This window comes from Rana temporaria, chromosome 6 (assembly GCF_905171775.1).
Source record: "Rana temporaria chromosome 6, aRanTem1.1, whole genome shotgun sequence".
Classification (NCBI taxonomy): Eukaryota; Metazoa; Chordata; class Amphibia; order Anura; family Ranidae; genus Rana; species Rana temporaria.
In genome coordinates this window covers 55,478,433-55,500,014 of record NC_053494.1, presented here as the reverse complement: position 1 = coordinate 55,500,014, position 21,582 = coordinate 55,478,433, and the positions used below count along the sequence as shown (strand labels likewise).

The following is a 21,582-nucleotide window of genomic DNA, read 5'->3' as shown; positions in this document are numbered from 1 at the left end:
CAAACTTTTCCATATTCCCAGGAAGAAGTTGTCTAATTTCTCTCACAGTCAGCAGTGGAAAGGTGCTTATAACTATGTATCCAAGCGGTACTTAGAGACTGTAGACAGAGATGTCTATTTTGAAGATGTCCGACTTCAAATGGAGGCCAAGCTATGGGGGGAGGAGTACAACCGGCATAAACCACCAAAGCAGGTAGGATTCCTTTATTGTCCTGGGAACTATTTCTGTGTCTCACTATGTATATGCCATTAAAACAAAGGCAGACATGCTCCTATTAAGTTTTTCTACTCATCTCTATGGATTTTGTTAATAGACATGCACACCCTGTTTTTCAAGATGCTGCTGCTGTGGTTTATTGAGTCGTTAACTATATTTTGGTGCTCAGCGTGTAGAATAATTTCAAGCACTGGGAGAACTACACAAGCACATGGACCTGGGTAGGGAAAGGTTGACCATATACTCATTACTGGTAGCATGGACCTTCATACATTTTTTTTTCTGTGCTCAAAGCAGGGCCCAGGACAAGGGGTGGGCAAGAGGACAGTTGCCCAGGACATAGCAGTAGACACTTGCAAGCTACAGATTATTGGCTGGAATCAGTGGGTCACAGCTTCATGTATGCTCGAACAGCTAAAGCTGTCAAACTGTCCTCCATCATGCCCACTTTCCACCCACAGCTGGCACGAAAAACACACCAGGGATGTTCAACTATCTTCCAGTTGCTAGAAAGAAAGCAATTGACCACTCATGTGCAGTGCACACTCCATGCCAACCATGAACAGCCAAAGCAAGGTGCAGATAATGGATACAGGGTGATACACCCATTCTGTGACATGCATTAGTAGTAGGGGAGGTGCAGCTCAGCATCCTTACCCTGGCCACTGGATGAACCTGTTCTAGTACTGGCTCTTTGCGAAGGTCCTTGCAAGCCTTGTTAAGCAGAGATCATCTGAAACCTTATCACACAAATAAATAGTGTCACCTTATTCACATAAGTATAGCAGGGAAACCTCCAATTGGGTAAATAAACAGTGATAATAGGGGGTACCATCATCCAAATAGCAATAATGGATAATTGGGTGCAATTCCCCAAAAGGAGTCTCCAGAGCAGGGAGGCGGTGCAGGGGAAAAAATTGGACTATCTCGGTACCCTGAACAGATTAGACATCAGATAAAACAGGAATTTTATGGATACATAGTTAAAATATAATAAAGTATCCAGATATAAAAACTACAGATGTAGATAAAATGATACAAATTTTACATTACACTGGTACTCAAATACACTCCATGATGGAAAATAGGAGTTACATTTCCTCAGTGCACGATCATCCTCTACATGTTTCGTGGCTATAGAGCGCTTCTTCAGGAGGAACACAGAATAAATTCTACAGATAAGGTGATAAAGTTTACATGTTAGGCACTAATAATTAATGCTTTTATACAAACAGAAAAGCAGATAGTTGGGGAAGTGAAAAATTTCAATAGCTTACTAGTGAAAGCTCATAAGAGATCGAGGCTGAACAGCAGTGTCACCAGTACTTCCCTGTGGCGAACATGGGGGACTGGATAGGTGATATTCACATAAGTGTTGTTTAGAGCCATATGATTGGGTTGTCACTTGGTGGAATACTAATATCACTCTTTGGTGGTGTCTGAGAGAGAAGATATGGTCCTAATTTCTGTGTCTGTTGAAATTTTTTCAAAGAACATTAAAGTGGACCTAAACACAAAAAAACAAGATTTTCTATTTTTAGGGAAAACCTGAAAACTGTCTTTTATTTCTTGAATGCCTCCTGAGAAAAAGCAGGGCACTAGTATATGAGTGTGCCAAGGCACTCTTCTACCTACAGGCTCTTATGTGTATTTCTGAAGGTGAGAGCTAAGGCACTGCTGCCTCGGACTGTGCTAGTTGTGGGAGATTTGTAGTGGGATTTGGGGATGCCACTACTGTAATACGCTTGCTGTGGGCTTCGATATGAGAAAGCAAAATTTTGCCTGCATGCGGCTTTGAAAACTGCACCAAAAACACAGCTTTTCATTGAAATGAATGGAAATCAGTGGGTTTTTGGCGCGTTTTTGAGTTACATGTCCATTTTTCACAGGTGCAGGCAACCCAAAAATGCACTAGAAACACATAGGAAATGTATCTGAAACACAGCAAAATAATGGAAAAAAATGCATATGCGTTTTTACCGCAACTTTGTTACAAAGCAGTGTGAAAGGGCCCTAAACCTTGCAGTGCATGGGCAACACCTCGTTCCACTGGAGCGCCACATGCGCAGGCTGTACCAGTGGCAATAATTTAAATTGGCACATGCTCCGTGCAACTGACGTTGGCTTCTGCACATTGCAAGATTTAGACTATGCTGCCAGGGATGGTTCAGGGGGGGCCATTTCCTGGAGACAGACCCTCATACCAGGGACTATGTCCAGAAAATGGGGACAAATGGTGACTTTATCTTAACTAGAAGGAAAAAATCGACCGTCCAAGGAGCCAGAAGATTGGGTAGAACGTCTGTTGTTTGTGGTGATAGCTGCCTAGTGTCTCCATTTCTGTAGGATATTTCTCTATTTTGCGGTTGAAGCTCCCATCTTAAAGTGGATGTAAACCCCAATTATTATTTTTTGCTGTCACTATGTAGAGTATAAGAGTCCCTATCATCTGTGCCCAGTCTTGTCACAAAGAGTTGATCCAGCTCTGAGCAATCCCCTTTTCTTTTTTCAGTGAGAAACGGACAAACAGGAGAAAACTTTTGTCCGTTCTTCCCCCTTGCTGTGAATGACGGGTTATTTACATATCTCATGCACTAGCCTGAGACAGGCATTATTTTTTCATTCACACCCCCACTTTTCTGAAGTCATGTGATGAATTTTCTGGAAAATGCATGTTGACAAGGGGAGTGTAGAGGTGGACGGGGAGTCTACTGACATCACGACTCCACCCACAGAGCTCCAGACAACAGATTCACCCACAGAATCTGCAGTTTTTCAGTTCTTATAACAGACAGAGGGGAGACATTTGACAGGTAAGGATACATGCAGGAGGCGTCTATATCCTTATGGATCAGCACTATGGCAGTAGTTTAGAAAGGATGAGAGTGGGTTTACATCCACTTTAATTTAAGAAAAACCCCAAAAGTCAGGGAGCGTCACAAAATTCTCTACGGCAGCAGGCATATGAAGTCCATGTTTCCGAGCAATGTTGTCAATTCTGCTACATTTCTATATACACATAGGGCTAGATTCAGAGAGAGTTACGCCGGCGTATCAGTAGATACGCCGTCGTAACTCTGAATCTACGCCGTCGTAACTCTGAATCTACGCCGTCGTAAATTTAAGCGTATTCTGGAAACCAGATACGCTTAAATTAGGCTAAGATACGAGCGGCGTAAGTCTCCTACTCCGTCGTATCTTAGGGTGCATATTTACGCTGGCCGCTAGGTGGCGCTTCCGTCGATTTCAGTGTAGAATATGCAAATGAGCTGGATACGCAGATTCAGAAATGTACGTGCGCCCGGCGGATTTTTTTACGTCGTTTGCGCAAGGCTTTTTCCGGCGTAACGTTACTCCTGCTATATGAGGCATAGCCAATGTTAAGTATGGACGTCGTTCCCGCGTCGAATTTTGAAAATTTAACGTTGTTTGCGCAAGTCGTTCGCGCATAGGGCTTTGCGTAAATTACGTTCACGTCGAAAGCATTGACTATTTGCGACGTGATTAGGAGCATGTGCACTGGGATACGTTCACGGCCGGCGCATGCGCCGTTCGTGAGAAACGTCATTTACGTGGGGTCATGTTTTATTTGCATAAAACACGCCCACCGCTTGACAATTTGAATTTGGCGTGCTTACGCCGGCAGATTTACGCTACGCCGCCGCAACTTACGGATCAAGTGCTTTGTGAATACTGCACTTGCCTCTCTAAATTGTGGCGGCGTAGCGTAAATAACATACGCTATGCCCGCACAAATTTACGTTGCCGTACCTGAATCTAGCCCATAGCTTTTAATTATGGTTTTTAGCTTTTGTAAGGTGATTATTGTAGCTAAGCATAGCTTATGACCAATATGCCCTCATTTTGTTTTTCAGAATGAACCAGATTTAATTTTTTCCTTGTACATTTCCAATGCTAATTATTTTTTGTGAAAATATTTACAATTTTTTTGGCCATCAGCTATGAAATAACAATTTGTCTAGAAACAGTAATATGATATATTGGTTTACACAGCTTTTGGCAGACAGGTGAGATAGCTGGGAATGTAACTCATGACCTTGTGTTCTACTCACATTTTACCACACCTACTTGTCATTAGGGCTAGAGAAAAACAAGCTCTGAGGTAATTCAAACTGGGGAAATGGCACAAAAAATGATAAAAAAAAAAATGTGTTTATAACATATTGAAGGTCTACTATGTCATTAAAGAACCACAGTGATGTCCGTGGATTGGGGGGCAATGGTGTAATTTATATAATCCACAGGTCCTCTTTACATTGATGAACTCCAGACAACTCTAAAGTGCACCCAATAATGTAGCTGTATGTATTGTTCAGTGTAAGCAGTTTGAGTACATGAAAGTGGCTGGATGTCAGCCACCTGAAAATGTTAGAATTATTTTAATTACTATGAGCAATAATAGAGTTTATTAAATACACGGAGCAAGTGTTACCTATGCAAGCCAATCAGAATTCACTTTCCTGAATCCAGATCAGGACAGTTTAGGTTCAGATTAATTCCTATTGGTCCTGTATTTTGCACTTGGCAGGTGAACATGACCAGTTTGCTCATAACAAATAACAAAGTAAACTGCAGGTGTATTTCAAGTGCAGAGGTGCCGACAGAGCCTCCTTCAGTTCAAATTGCCAATGATTCAGCAGAAATTGGCCATAATTTGAACTGTGTATGACCACCCTGAAAACAGTTGCATAGGAATATCAGCAATATAGACTAATGCCTTGTACACACAATCGGTTTTCCCAGCGGTAAAAGGTCTGAACCTGCTCAGTAGCTTTTTCCCCCTATACACGGCCGGGTTTCCCGACAGGAAAACTGCCACGAGAGCTTTGGTCGGGAAACCCGGCCATGTGTATGCTCCCCCGTAGGTTTTCCTCATAGGGAAACTGCTGGCTTAAAAACCGCTGGAAATTCCGTCGGGGAAAAAAGAGAACAATGTTCCTGTCAGGAAAACTGCAATGGAGCATACACACGGCCGGGATCCCGGACAAAAGCTCTCATGGCAGTTTTCCTGTTGGGAAACCCGGCCGTGTGTATGCTCCATCACAGGTTTTCCCCATAGGGAAACTGGCGACTTAAAAACCGATGGGAATCCCGGCGGGAAAAAAGAGAACAATGTTCCTGTCAGGAAAACTGCAATGGAGCATACACACGGCTGGGATCCCGGACAAAAGCTCTCATGGCAGTTTTCCTGCCAGGAAAACCGGTCGTGTGTACGAAGCATTACTTGCATTGTGAGAAAGAGGAGCAGTAAAGCACAACCACCTCATTCTATTACGACAAAACAGTCAACAAGCCTGCATACGTATTCTGTGTATATGGCTCCTATGAGTATTTATACTGTAGGTGTATACTGCTGCATGGTTCAGGTGTTGTCAATATATTTGAGTCCAGAAAATAATAAGACATTTTAGACAGTTTTGTTCTGACCAACACCCACGATAAATTCCTGGTTCAGTAAATCTCTCTTGGCCATTTGATTCCAGAGAGGCCTGACCTCCTAAAGCCCCTTCCCTCCCTTCATCTCTATGTCCCATTCTTGCAACCCCCTTTTTTTTTTAAATTATTGTGTCTTTGCCTTTGCAACTTTTTCATCTTCTTCCTAGATCTTCAACCTCCTCTCTGTATATTCCTAAATAATTCTTACTGGTTTTTCTATCTATGCCCTTTTGGCTACATCTAGAAGACAACCATGACCCTTGTCCCCCTGATTCCTCCATGTACTGTATCTATACTCTAATCGTGGTCTCCAAACTGTGGCCCTTTGCTTGCCTTTATCCGGCCCTTAGGGCACTATTCAATTCACTGACACCAAAAATGGGGCATAATTCCTGTCACTGACACCAATGATGGGGCACTATTCCTCCCATTGACACCAACGATGGGGCACTATTCCTCCCATTGACACCAATGATGGGGCACTATTCCTCCCACTAATACCAACAATATGGCACTATTCCTCCCACTGACACCAAAGAGGGGCCATTGTGTACCCCCAATGGATGGATGCCAGGACATTTTCTCCTTTCACTGACTACAGTCCAGCCCCACTAAAGTCTGAAGGACAGTAAACTGGCCCTTTTTTTATAAAGATTGGAAACCCCTGGTCTAATCTGACTTATCTCTCACAATGTCATTGTTACGTCATTGTTATCTCTTAACAATGTTGACTGTCTGGTCATGTCTTCATCTTTGTTTACTTCTCAATGAACACTTTCAGAACAAATTGCAGTAAGGCTTTTAAAGTGGTATTAAAGCCAAAAGGCAAACATTTATTATATTGCAGCTTATCACTTATTTGATGTGATGGCTACATTCATTTTATTTTCTAAGCCTTGAACACACTATTCGTTTTTTTCAGGGATGAACGAAAAAAAAAAAAAAAAACCTGTTAGCTCCGGTCGGAGCAGTGAGGTTGGTTCAGCGATCTCCACCGTTAAGCTGTTGTGTTCTGACAGGGGAACGAAACCCCCCCCCCCACCAGAACTCTCTGATCAGTGCTCTCTGCCATTGGCTAAGAGCGCCGATTGGGAGTTGGTCGGCTGCTGTTTTTTTTTTCAGCATGCATGAACAGACAGACATACACAGGGGCCAATTGTGTATTCAAATCTGGCGCATGTCAGCGGTAACATGTCTGCTGACATCCGCTGCTATCCGATCCAATCCCGTCTGTGAAATCCAGACGGATGGTGACCCTATTTTCCATCCGTCTGGTGGATTGGATGAAAATGGACAGGTGAAAAGACGTGGACACTCTGGAACCTGTTCATTTACTCAGAAGAGGGTAGGTAAGTCCCTCATTGGGCCATAAAACATTAACACAAGAACAGGCTACGGGACGTGGTAAATACATGACTCAGATGGCATCCGTATATAACCCCAGTCGCCACCCCCTCCCCTCCCATCTCCCCTCTAGCTTTACCTTCTTTACTAGTTTTTTCTATTCTATCTACTATTACTCTGTATTTGAATTTTTAAGTTAAAGTATATGGAATGAACCAGGGTTGTCCTGTTACATGGGTTGGTATGGGGCAGACATGCCATACCGACGCAACCCTGCAGCACTGAGATGATGGTACACATCAGTTCTGAGTTATCAAACTTACAGATTGATTGATGCTATGTACTTCCTTATTCCATGTTTACCATCCTTAGGAGGCTGCAACCTCCTATTCTGCAAGATACTGTTAGGCCTCGTACACACGGCCGAGTTTCTCAGCAAAAACCAGCAAGAAGCTTGCCGGGTTTTTTTTTTTGCCGAGGAAACCGGTCGTGTGTACACTTCAACGAGGAAACCGCAGAGGATGTCGTCGGGCCAAAAAGAAAGCATGTCTTCTTTTTGCTTGACGGCAATGGGAAAATTTGGCTCGCCGAGATCCTCGGCGGCTTCACAAGGAACTCGACGAGCAAAACGATGTGTTTTGCCCGTCGAGTTTCTCGGCCGTGTGTACGAGGCCTTATTCTCTGTGGAACCTATTCATTTCTGAAACATTTCATTAACTTATATTTGAAGAAGAAAATGGACAGGTGGTCTGTTTTCATCTGTTCGTCCCATAGAGTAGAGCGGGACTCTGACAGGTCGGTCTCAGTATATTGAGCGGAGACGGACCTGTCATCCATCTGCTCAGTGGGGATCAGCGGATCGATCCCTTGGTAAGCAAAGTGGACTCCGCCAGGCTTCCTTTACCTTAGTGCAGTCCTCCTTCACTTACCTCATCCTTCCATTTTGCTTTTAAATGTCCTTATTTCTTCTGAGAAATACTCCCTTCCTGTTCTTCTGTCTGTAACTACACGCAGTAATGCGAGGCTTTCACCCTGGTGTGACGAAAGCCTCTTGAGAGGGCGAGCAGGACACTCTCTACTTTGCAGATAGAGAAAGGATCTGTGTGTTAGTTGGCATCCTGACACTCCTGCTCGCCCCCTCCCCCCTCAAGAGGCTTTCTCCACACCAGGGAGAAAGCCTCCCATTACAGTGTGTAGTTAGACAGAAGAACAGGAAGTGAGGATTTCTCAGAAGAAATTACATTTAAAAGCAAAATTGAAGGATGAAGTAAGTAAAGGAGGACTGCAATAAGGTAAAGGAAGCTATTTAGGGGGAAAAATATATATTTTACACCCCCATTAAGAGATTTCTAGCCCTTGCTCTAATGGTGATCTGGGGTCATAATGGTGGTCCTCCATTTCTTAGCTGTGTATGGGGGTATTGGAGTGTTTATATGATTGTCCATAATTGTGTGTATATTATACTCCCTTCTAAAAAAAATTATTGTTGAGTAAATGCAGTTCTTTCCCATCATTGTAAACATATGGTCCAAATATCCATGTTTGGTCTTGTACCTGCCAAGTATTTAGCTTACACGTTGCTGCTATTACACCCAGCTAGCAGAAACCTTGCTCTGTTCAGACCTGACTCTTTGTACAATTTGGGCATCTCCCTTTATGTTCTGGGTTATGTGAAATCATACAGCGTCTCTCCAGTTATAGCCTGTAATATAAGCAAGTGAGAGCTGACAGCTGATGATCCTTGGGGCATCGTACATATTGTACAGCAGTATATAAACAGATCCTGTAGGCCAGGTTTTTGTTTTGGTCTTCTGAGACGTGGTATACGTGAGGAAGCAGATTGTGCGCTGACTTGTTTACATTCTATATTATGCTCCTCCTGAAACGTGAGCCTGAGAGCGAGGAGAATGGCTGCTGCAGCATGTGATCACTACCCACGACCCCGTCCATCCAGTCTGCTCTGCTGTGTACAATGAGACATCTAATCATTCCTACAGATAACAAGAACAACTCGCCTCACACTTTGATGATTGTTTGACTGCTAGTTCTCTTATAATCAAAGCATTTCAAAGTGCAAATCCATATTAAACATCACACGTGTATTCTGCATGTCTCATTAAAAAACATAAGTCACAAGAGATCTAATTTTAGAACGCCATGTGGCCGACGGGTCTATTTTAGCCCACTGCAATGGTGTATGTTGGAATGAAAGCATGTATTTTAATATATACAGTGCCGGTACATCTGGTCCTGAAGAGTACAGGGAGTGCAGAATTATTAGGCAAGTTGTATTTTTGAGGATTAATTTTATTATTGAACAAGAACCATGTTCTCAATGAACCCCAAAAACTCATTAATATCAAAGCTGAATATTTTTGGAAGTAGTTTTTAGTTTGTTTTTAGTTTTAGCTATTTTAGGGGGATATCTGTGTGTGCAGGTGACTATTACTGTGCATAATTATTAGGCAACTTGACAAAAAAAAATATATACCCATTTCAATTATTTATTTTTACCAGTGAAACCAATATAACATCTCAACATTCACAAATATAAATTTCTGACATTCAAAAACAAAACAAAAACAAATCAGTGACCAATATAGCCACCTTTCTTTGCAAGGACACTCAAAAGCCTGCCATCCATGGATTCTGTCAGTGTTTTGATCTGTTCACCATCAACATTGCGTGCAGCAGCAACCGCAGCCTCCCAGACACTGTTCAGAGAGGTGTACTGTTTTCCCTCCTTGTAAATCTCACATTTGATGATGGACCACAGGTTCTCAATGGGGTTCAGATCAGGTGAACAAGGAGGCCATGTCATTAGTTTCTCTTCTTTTATACCCTTTCTTGCCAGCCACGCTGTGGAGTACTTGGACGCGTGTGATGGAGCATTGTCCTGCATGAAAATCATGTTTTTCTTGAAGGATGCAGACTTCTTCCTGTACCACTGCTCGAAGAAGGTGTCTTCCAGAAACTGGCAGTAGGACTGGGAGTTGAGCTTGACTCCATCCTCAACCCGAAAAGGCCCCACAAGCTCATCTTTGATGATACCAGCCCAAACCAGTACTCCACCTCCACCTTGCTGGCGTCTGAGTCGGACTGGAGCTCTCTGCCCTTTACCAATCCAGCCACGGGCTCTTCCATCTGGCCCATCAAGACTCACTCTCATTTCATCAGTCCATAAAACCTTAGAAAAATCATTCTTGAGATATTTCTAGGCCCAGTCTTGACGTTTCAGCTTGTGTGTCTTGTTCAGTGGTCGTCTTTCAGCCTTTCTTACCTTGGCCATGTCTCTGAGTATTGCACACCTTGTGCTTTTGGGCACTCCAGTGATGTTGCAGCTCTGAAATATGGCCAAACTGGTGGCAAGTGGCATCTTTGCAGCTGCACGCTTGACTTTTCTCAGTTCATGGGCAGTTATTTTGCGCCTTGGTTTTTCCACACGCTTCTTGCGACCCTGTTGACTATTTTGAATGAAAAGCTTGATTGTTCGATGATCACGCTTCAGAAGCTTTGCAATTTTAAGAGTGCTGCATCCCTCTGCAAGATATCTCACTATTTTTGACTTTTCTGAGCCTGTCAAGTCCTTCTTTTGACCCATTTTGCCAAAGGAAAGGAAGTTGCCTAATAATTATGCACACCTGATATAGGGTGTTGATGTCATTAGACCACACCCCTTCTCATTACAGAGATGCACATCACCTAATATGCTTAATTGGTAGTAGGCTTTCGAGCCTATACAGCTTGGAGTAAGACAACATGCATAAAGAGGATGATGTGGTCAAAATACTCATTTGCCTAATAATTCTGCACTCCCTGTATAGTATTTATTATTTGGGACACAGCTGGAATTGTATCCTAATTATTAATTTACAAATGTACATTTAAAACAGAATTTAATTTTTTATAGGAAAAATTGTTAAATGTTAAATGTCCAGAATATAATGTGATGTAATTACAGATATGACACAATGATATTTTCTTTTCCAAAGATTTTTATTATTTTCCAAAGAATTACAGTAGAGTAATATCATGTCATTTTATATACCGTACGTGTTCTCAATTCACGTAAGGGTTAAATAAAAGAATATTGGGGTGTCATTGTCTCCCAAACAACATCAATATCAAAGTACAGAGATACATATGCATAAAAAATCATTGCTTAACAGTACAGTAGTATATGAATCTACAGTAAAACCTTGGTTTGAGAGCATTTTGCAAGACAAGCAAAATATTTCAATACATTTTGGGCCAGATTCACGTAGGAGAGCGCATCTTTGTGCGGGCGTAACGTATCCTATTTACGTTACGCCTCCGCAACTTTGACAGGCAAGTGCAGTATTCACAAAGCAAAGTTGCGGCGGCGTAGCGTAAATAGGCCGGCGTAAGCCCGCCTAATTCAAATGTGGAAGATGTGGGTGTGTGTGTTATGTAAATTTATTGTGACCCCACGTAAATGACGCTTTTTACGAACGTGAAAGTATCCCAGTGCGCATGCTCCAAATTAACCCGCAAAAAGCCAATGCTTTCGACGTGAACGTAAATGACGCCCAGCCCTATTCACGAACGACTTACGCAAACGACGTAAAACGTGAAAAATTCAACGATGTTCCGACGTCCATACCTAACATTGGTACGCCTCATCTACGCCTCATAGAGCAGGGGTAACTTTACGCCGGAAAAAGCCTTACGTAAACGGCGTATCTGTACTGCGACGGCCAGGCGTACGTTCGTGAATTGGCGTATCTAGCTGACTTACATATTTCTAGGCATAAATCAGCGTACACGCCCCTAGCGGCCAGCGTAAATATGCAGTTAAGATACGACGGCGTAGGAGACTTACGCTGGACGTATCTTATACAAATTCTGGCGTATCTGATTCTTTGAATCAGGCGCCAAGATACGACGCCTCAGACTCAGAGATACGACGGCGTATCTGGAGATACGCCGTCGTATCTCCTACGTGAATCTGGGCCTGAGACTTGATACACAAGCGATGTCTTGATATACAAGTAGCATCATGTCACAACTGAGTATATAAGAGAAGAGAGGCACCTCCAAGTGTAGCAATATGGTTACATTTTATGAAGGTACAACATTTAGCCACACTTGCTACACTCCTCTCTTCTCTTTTATACTCTGGAGCTCCTGCTTGATTTTGCTTCTAATCCCCTTGTGGAGGCTTCTATTTGTGGATGGATATTTTATGGTTACACAACTTGGTCACAATGTTATAATCTTTTTATATGGACTATAAACAGAAGGACTTATGAATAAATGGTTGTGGAACGAATCATCTGAGTTTCCATTATTTCTTATGGGGAAATTTGCTTTGATATACAAGTGCTTTGGATTACAAGCATGTTTCTGGAACGAATTATGCTCGTAAATCCAAGGTTTTATGCCTTGTACACTTGAGTGTACAAGGTATAGTGTACGAGTCTGACGGACTTTTTCCATCAGATATTCCGATCGTGTGTAGCCCCATCTGAGTTTTTTCATCGGATATTCCGATAAATTCCGTCGGAGTTTAAATATAGAACATGTTATAAAGGGAAGTGCGCCCTAGGCCTTTGAACGTGTTCACGGAGCCTAACCTATGTGCGTGGTCCCCCTGGGGTCACTTGGTCCACAGTCTCTTGCCATCATGGTTACTGACACGATACTGTTCGTTCTAGCGGGAGTTGCGGTGTAGGGACTGTGTACCCTTAGTATGTTGTATTATATTCCTGCTGTTCACATTATTTTTGTACTGTAAGGGGCCTCCCCCCTTTTTGTGGTGTTCAATAAAATAAATATTTGGGGGGAAAAAAATATAGAACATGTTCTATTTTACTCCGTAGGAATTCCGTCGGAATTCCGATGTGATTTGGCCAGGCAAAAGCCAGATTGTGTGTACAAGGCATTACTGTATGGCAGGAGTCTCTATACTTTTCAAGCAAAGGGCCAGTTTACTGTCTTTGAGACTTCAGGGGGGGCCGGATTCTGACCAATGGGGGTAAAAAATGCCCCATGGCCGAGCATCAGTGAGAATTATCATGGCCCCAGTGTTGGTGGGCAGTAGGAGGAGGAATAGTGCTCCATCATTGCTATTAGTGGAAGAAATAGAGCCCCTATGTTGGTGTCATTGGGAGGAATAGTGCCTCATATCGTTGGGAGCAATACTGCCCCAAGGGCCGGATAAAGGCTAGCAAAGGGCCACATCTGGCCCTTGGGCCGCAGTTTGGAGACCCCTGCTGTATAGTGAACTTTAAATAGGATGAAGGTATAAGAGGAAGGTGCGTATAACAATGCAGAGATTATAATCATTTATGTATGATTGGCAATAAAAAGTCTTTTTTGATTCAATACATACCCCTACTCCCCCCCCCCCCCCGTCATATCTCCTTCCCTCTCTTGTCACCCCCCAAAAAAAGTTTAATTCATCCAAATGCACCTAAGTGCTAGGCGCGTTTAGTGCTTGAGCATTAAATAGTTTTAATGGCCAGAATAAATGATTATTCTAGCCAATTAAACGATTTACCGCCCAAGCACCTGACGCAGTGAAACGCGCTACACGAGTCTACAAGCGTTTTTTCTCTTATAACTCTGCTGCCAGGAGGAAAGGCATCAAGGAGAGTTAGCAAAACCTCCAGTGTGCATGAGGCCTAATAGTTATGGGCTTTATTATTGTATTTCTAATTTATTTTTATTTTATTTATTTGTTTTCATTTATGTTTATTATGGTAGCATTTATGTGAGGATTGCTGATCTTGTTTGCTATTTGATTCTTGATTCAGATATTTGTTTAAATAGTGGTTTTATCAACACATGTACATGCCTCAATTTGCACGATGACAAGGCAGGAAGTCTCCAAAAAGGAATTTTTGTTAATATTAGTCTTTTTATGTAACACATATAGCAACATGTAGTGAAGAAAAGTATACCGGTCTAAAAACAATCAATCCCCATTGCTTCCGTCCCAACAAACCAAGAGGGTGCTGGCTGTGCTCAATTACCATGAGATGAAAGAAAAATCCTGGATCGCCGCACTCCTCAAAAAACAATGTCTTTATTCAAAACATGAAAAAACAACAAAAATTCAAATGGAAAAAACAGCCAAAATTCATGCAGTCAACCAAGAAGTGGATTAGGGAAAAAAGAGCTGACATGTTTCGCATCCTGTGTTGCTTACTCGTAGCTACGAGTAAGCATCAAAGAATGCGAAACATGTCAGCTCTTTCATCTCACATATAGCAACATGTAGCAACCGTAAGTATCATGCACATGGCTGTACAGCAGGGGTCTCAGACTAGTGGCCCTCCAGCTGTTGCAAAACTACTAGTCCCATCATGCCTTTGCCTGTAGGGTCATGCTAGGAACTCTCAGCCTTGCAATGCCTCATGGGACTTGTAGTTTTTCAACAGCTGAAGGGCCACCAGTTTGAGATCCCTGCTGTACAGGGTGCAGAGCCTGCGTAACTACGCTCCCAGGACCCGCAGCTGCCACGTACAGCCACCCATTGAGATGAATTAGAAGATGTGGCTGTACATGGTCATGTGCCAGGGTTGCGTAAATCAAACGCACACACGTACATATGGTCTGTAATTACACACTATTTGTGTTCGGAACATACATCCATGTCATGTTCTAATTCTTAAAGGGGTTGTAAAGAAAAAAAAATGTTTCCCTAAATAGCTTCCTTTACCTTAGTGCAGTCCTGCTCCACTTACCTCATCCTTCGATTTTGCTTTTAAATGTCCTTATTTCTTCTGAGAATTCCTCACTTCCTGTTCTTCTGTCTGCAACTCACCACCGTAATGCGAGGCTTTCTCCCTGGTGTGAAGAAAGCCTCTTGAGGGGGGAGGGGGCGAGCAGGAGTGTCAGGACGCCCACTAACACACAGCTCCTTTCTCTATCTGCAAAGTAGACAGTGTCCTGACTATCCTGCTCGCCCCCTCCCCCCTCAAGAGGCTTTCTCCACACCAGGAAGAAAGCCTTGCATTACGGTGTTGAGTTACAGACTGAAGAACAGGAAATTAGGATTTCTCAGAAGAAATAAGGACATTTAAAAGCAAAATGGAAGGATGAGGTAAGTGAAGGAGGACTGCACTAAGGTAAAGGAAGATATTTAGGGAAAATAAAAATTCCTTTACAACCCCTTTAATGGGCAGTTGTAGGCGGCAGCTCTGGGACAAGGGAGGGCGATTACGCAGGCTCTGCATGCTGTACAGACCCTATACAACCGTGTGCATGAAACCAAGCCTTGTATAACTTTACTATTTAAAATATACACAACTGGGGAAAAAAATGCATTGTGAAAAATGTCAATGGAATTATTTTGTTGATGGGGTCTTACTAAACACATTTGGATATACTGTACATTTTGGAGCTCTTACCGGTTTGTTGAAATGAAAACACTGACGACCTTTAAAAAATCATTTTGTTTTCTCAGTATTAATACCAAATAATTTAACTTGACTTCTAAAATACCAGATAGAAATACCTGATTTCTGAGTTTGTTTTATTTAAAAAAAAATCCCTTGCTCAGACACTAGAAGCATATATTGAAAACTCTCCATCATACAGTGGAATGTCATTTAAAACTTTTGTAGATTCTTCCACATATCTTGTCCAAGTGACACCCTTCTCAGGGTATGAGAGTAGGCATTGGATCAGTAAATGGAAGGAAATCTCCCCAGCAGTGTCAGTCAGCAATCATGGGTGAAGGTTCTATACATTCCTCAGCCTGCTAAAAAAAAAAAGCTTTTATGGCTGTCTGTGTCTGCATTGGGGTACTTTTCCTAACATCCTCTCCTGTGATCCACAGTCATTGAGATGGAAAATCAGTAATCTCTTAAACAGGGACACAAACAGCATAACAACTATAATAGTAGAACAGTGGTCTCCAAACTGCGGCTCGGGGGCCAGATGTGGCCCTTTGCTTGATTTTATCCGGCCCTTGGGGTGCTTTTTTATTCATTGGCACCAATGATGGGGCAGAATTTCTCCCAATGACCCCAGTGATGGGGCAGAATTCCTCCCAATGACCCCAGTGATGGGGCAGAATTCCTCCCAATGACCCCAGTGATGGGGCAGAATTCCTCCCAATGACCCCAGTGATGGGGCAGAATTCCTCCCAATGACCCCAGTGATGGGGCAGAATTCCTCCCAATGACCCCAGTGATGGGGCAGAATTCCTCCCAATGACCCCAGTGATGGGGCAGAATTCCTCCCAATGACCCCAGTGATGGGGCAGAATTCCTCCCAATGACCCCAGTGATGGGGCAGAATTCCTCCCAATGACCCCAGTGATGGGGCAGAATTCCTCCCAATGACCCCAGTGATGGGGCAGAATTCCTCCCAATGACCCCAGTGATGGGGCAGAATTCCTCCCAATGACCCCAGTGATGGGGCAGAATTCCTCCCAATGACCCCAGTGATGGGGCAGAATTCCTCCCAATGACCCCAGTGATGGGGCAGAATTCCTCCCAATGACCCCAGTGATGGGGCAGAATTCCTCCCAATGAAACCAATGATGGGGCAGAATTCCTCCCAATGATGGGGCAGAATTCCTCCCAATGATGGGGCAGAATTCCTCCCAATGATGGGGCAGAATTCCTCCCAATGATGGGGCAGAATTCCTCCCAATGATGGGGCAGAATTCCTCCCAATGATGGGGCAGAATTTCTCCCAGTGATGGGGCAGAATTCCTCCCAGTGATGGGGCAGAATTTCTCCCAATGACACCAATGATGGGGTCCAATGACACCAATGATGGGGGATTTTGTACTCCTGATGGCCACAGTCCGGCCCCCTTAAAGTCTGGAGGACAGTAATCCGGCCCTTTGTTTAGAAAGTTTGGAGACCCCAGTAGTAGAACAAGGATGGTCTTTCATAGGTCAGTGAGCAGACCAGGGACAAGGGAAAAATGCAAAACACAATGAACGTTATGGACATGATCATGACCGACCAAAGCACATTTCATATAGCCAACAGAGGTTTTTTCATATATATATATATATATATATATATATATATATATATATATATATATATATATATATATATATATATATATAATCCCCAAAGTAACCTAGATTATTATTTTATTCTCAACCACTGTGCATGCTCTGGTATTGTAGAGTAATTATTGGTTTTGTTCTGACAGGTGGACATCGTGCAGATGTGTATCCTGGAGATGAAAGACAGACCTGGAAAACCATTGTTCCACCTTGAACATTACATTGAGGGCAAATACATCAAATATAACTCCAATTCTGGATATGTCAAAGATGACAATATTCGTCTCACCCCACAGGTAAGCTTCCACAAAAATTGTAAGGTCCCATCCATACCTTGTCCACATTTCATTAATATAACAGAGTCCCGTGGAGCATTGTTTCCTTTTAGTATTTTCTATCAATGTGTAAGGGACCTCATCGGAAGACCCCTATATTGCCCCAGTTATTAGATGGGGGAAAAAAAGACACTTTCATGAATTTAAAAAAAGTGAAAAAGTAAAGTTGGCCCAATTTTTTTGTATAATGTGAAAGATGATGTTACGCCGAGTAAATAGATCAAACATGTCACGCTTTATAATTGCACTTACTCGTGGAATGGCGACAAACTACGGTACCTAAAAATCTCCATAGGAGACACTTTAAATTTGTATTTTTTTACGGTTACCAGGCTAGAGTTACAGAGTAGGTCTAGTACTAGAATTATTGCTCTCGCTCTGACATTAGCAGCGATACCACAGATGTGTGATTTGAACACTGTTTACATATGTGGGCGTGACTTCCGTATGCATTTTCTTGGCTGCGCAAGCTCGCGGGAAAGGGGGTGCTTTAAAATGTATTTAATTTTTTCTTATTTATTTTTACAGCCTGCGGGCATCATCCCGGCAAAACCCCCGAAAGCCGAGTACGCATATGTCCGTACGCTCGGCGGCATGGGGTTAATATTAACTCCTTAGGTGTTTGTTACCCACTCATTTTTTGTAATGAACAATTATGTTAATTGCATTGATGTATTACTGAGCCACAAAACAAATAAACATTATTCTTAAATAAAAAAAATAACGGCATCCCAGGGATATAAAGCCCTATCTCTTCTTTTTTTTTTTTTTTTTTATTCTGCATTCTTTCCTTTGCTACATCATGAATGGTGCAGAAAGCTGCACTGACAATTTGCACATTTCCCACTATGAACCTGAAAGCTATGTTTTGCAGCAAGTATCCCATAAATGCACATTGCCTCTTGATGGGCTCCCACAGTCACATGATTTATAGTGACTCTGTCACTTCTTTCAAAAAGTAGTTCCCTACAATAAAACGCTGTGACTACTTATCTCTCCAGTGTCCATCGAGTCCGAACGCCTCTATCTTCTAGTGCTGTGGCCTATAATAAGGCTTAGGTAAAATGAATATCTCCTAAACCTGCACCGTTTAGGGGATATTCACCCTGGATGCGATGCATACTAGCACATTATGCCATTGCATTGCAGGTTTTTTTTTTTTTTACTACCACTTTAAGTGCAGTGAATAGAACAATTTTGTCTGTCTTCTGCAAAGTGACTTATGATTGGTTGCTGTGAGTTACTGCATTTAAAGCGTACTCCTTCATTGCTCTCATTTATTTAAGGTCACTGCACCTCTCCCTCCTCTTTTAAATATAAAACGGCTATTATTTTTTTAAATTTGCTTTTTTACCAATATATAACTTGCTGGCCCCACACTTCCTCCCCCCGCGTATCCCAGGAAGCTGCAAGAGTAGGGCCTCGCTGTGGCTGGAGCTGGTACCTCATCATAAGCTGGCTACCTGAATTCAGAAGAAGCAGCCAGCCAGCTCATGATGACTGAGGAGTACCAAGATGGTGGTGTGGCACAATGGCTCTGACACCTGAGAAGCAGACCACAGTAGGACAATGCTGGGCAGATAAGCATCTGAATCGAGACCAATGCCTAATGCATAAGTGTATTCAAGGAAATGCCCCCCAATATCTATGCAAAAAAAAGAAAACCTCATAACCACAGTCGCATTCTGCGATCCACCAATCAAAACCTGGTCCAGATTCCCAAAGCCAGATACAAATCCAAAGGAAAACAAAGGTTTGCAGTCCAGGGACCGCGACTGTGGAACGCCCTACCAACCACCATCCGATTGGAGTCGGACCACTTGGCCTTCAGGAGAGGGATTAAAACCCATCTCTTCTAGGGTCATAGGGTTTCACGGAAGTGATACAGCGCCCAGAGTCGATTCCGTTCGCATGTGCTGCGCTATATACGTTTTTCACTCACTCAATGCTGCACAACAGTTAAAGCGGAGCTCCACCCTAAAGTGGAACTCACGCTGATCGCAACCCTCCCCCCCTCCGGTGTCACATTTGACACCTTTCAGGGGGGAGGGGGTGCAGATACCTGTCTAAAGACAGGTATTTGCACCCACTTCCGGCCACACAGTCTCGGGCAGAACGTCGCCTCATGTCATCCCCCCGTTGTGCTCTGGGAACACTCGGCTCGCGCATGCGCCATAGGGAACCGGGTACTGAAGCCGGAGCGCTTCACTTCCTGGTTCCCTCACTGAGGATGGCGGGGGGCAGCAGAGTGACAAAAGATCGCTCGTCCTCTGCTGCAGACGGCGCTGGACTCCAGGACAGGTAAGTGTCCTTGTATTAAAAGTCAGCAGCTGCAGTATTTGTAGCTGCTGGCTTTTAAAAAAAATTTTCATGGCACATCCGCTTTAAGGGGGTTAAAAGTAAAAAATATAGGAGAGAGTTCCTCTTTAAGAAATTAGGATGTTTACACAGTTGATTACCGTAATTTTTACTAAATAATGTTATTTCTAAAATACTGTATATGTATCTGTTTGTTAATTTATTTTGTGTCCAAAATTGAGATTGTTTTCCTAAAATGTGTGATCTTTAAGAAAATGACTGGACTGTGCTTTGTTTTGCCTTTCTGCCCAATGTTAGATCACAATTTGACTGAATGTGGAACAGCAGAAAGACCCTTGCTACAGCTAGGTAGTAAAGTATATGATTTAGGCTCCATCCACACTGGACTAAAATAAAATAATGTTCTAAAAACGCCAGTAGCTTTGCAGTCTTTCAACGTTTTTTAATGTTTTTGCAATAGCGTTTATTAGCGTTTTTTATTTATTTATTTCAATGGATCAAAAATGTTAAACGCCGGTGAGCCCCATTTTTGAGCATTTATCGACGTTTATCAGTGTTTGGCGTTTTTTGTGGTCAGAAAAATGACTCCTGAATGCGATTTTAGGGCGTTCAGAAAACAGCGCATAAACTCCACTGCTGATAAACATCCAAAAACTTCCATTTGTGCATGGGACACATAGGATAACATAGAGTGGAGTTCATGGGTTTTCAAATAAAAATGCCTAAACTCCAAAAAACTTCTGTTTTATGCATGGAGCCTTACTGATTTTTATTTGCACATTTCTCATTACCGGTACTGTTTTTTTTTTTGCTTTCTAGGCTTTCAGTCACTTTACATTTGAACGATCAGGACATCAGCTGATTGTTGTTGATATTCAAGGAGTAGGAGATTTATACACAGATCCTCAAATCCACACAGAGAGCGGAACGGACTTTGGAGATGGGAACTTAGGTATATTATGTTTTGGTATAACCTTCTTTCTTGTATTAGAGTGGAAGGCTTCCCTGTACAATAACAGTTGCTGAGGTCTCTAGAAGTCTGTGGGCACCACATTACTGTATACTTGAAGATGCTTCCACTGTAGCCCTGCTTAGGGATCCAGCAAAGATTTCACAAGAACTTAATATTTCTCACATTCATGATTCCGTTATCCCTTTAGGGAAGAATTTGTACTGTGTCTGCAACATTTTTGCCTTTTTGATGACATACAGAATGTTTCGTGCCTAATGTAAAAAGCATTGCTACCCCCACACTTCTCCTAAAGTTGCATCGTGCATTACTGTTTTCTGTGCTTGAAGTGACCCTGTCAACACAGGGTTACTTATAAGAGGAGCCCATCTATACTTCCATTTCACTGCTCCATGGCCTCTGCAGGTAGTTCACACTTCTGGGCATGTGAACTGCCTGCTTCTACCTCTGCTTGAAGTGTTCCACCCCACCAGCTCATACACTCCACCATGGAGCAGTGTTGAGCATCCTAGGCAGCAGTAGTAGAGGTAAGTATTTCATCAAGTTTGTGCTTTCTTAAAATTGTTTTATTATGAAATAGGGTCTCTTTAAAGCGGAGTTCCACCCAAAAATCAAACTTCTGCTCTTCGGAACCCTCCCCATTCCAGTGTCACATTTGACACCTTTTAGGGGGAAGGGGGTGCAGATACCTGTCTAAGACAAGTATTTGCACCCACTTCCGGGCATAGACTCCTGTGAATGCCACTTCGCCCCGCTGTCTCCTGGGAAAACACTGGTCCTAGTGAGGGCGCAAAGCGCTACTCGTGCATGCGCAGTAGGGAACCAGGAAGTGAAGCCGCAAAGCTTCACTTCCTGATTCCCTCACCGACGATGGCGGCAGGGGCAGCAGAGAGACAAGCAATTGCTCGGCCTCGGCTGCCAACATCGCGGGCACCCT

General features: G+C 42.9%; 1 protein-coding gene across 4 annotated transcripts in view; it reads left to right on the top strand.

Annotated features, from left to right (window-relative positions):
- Positions 1–21,582, top strand: part of EEF2K (eukaryotic elongation factor 2 kinase) — a 173,237-nt gene that overhangs the window by 120,246 nt on the left and 31,409 nt on the right. For all 4 annotated transcript variants that reach the window (XM_040356835.1, XM_040356836.1, XM_040356837.1 and 1 more), the window contains 3 exons: positions 22–193; positions 17,168–17,317; positions 20,495–20,627. In XM_040356835.1, coding sequence (XP_040212769.1) covers positions 22–193; positions 17,168–17,317; positions 20,495–20,627 — 455 coding nt within the window. The remainder of the gene's footprint in view (positions 1–21; positions 194–17,167; positions 17,318–20,494; positions 20,628–21,582) is intronic.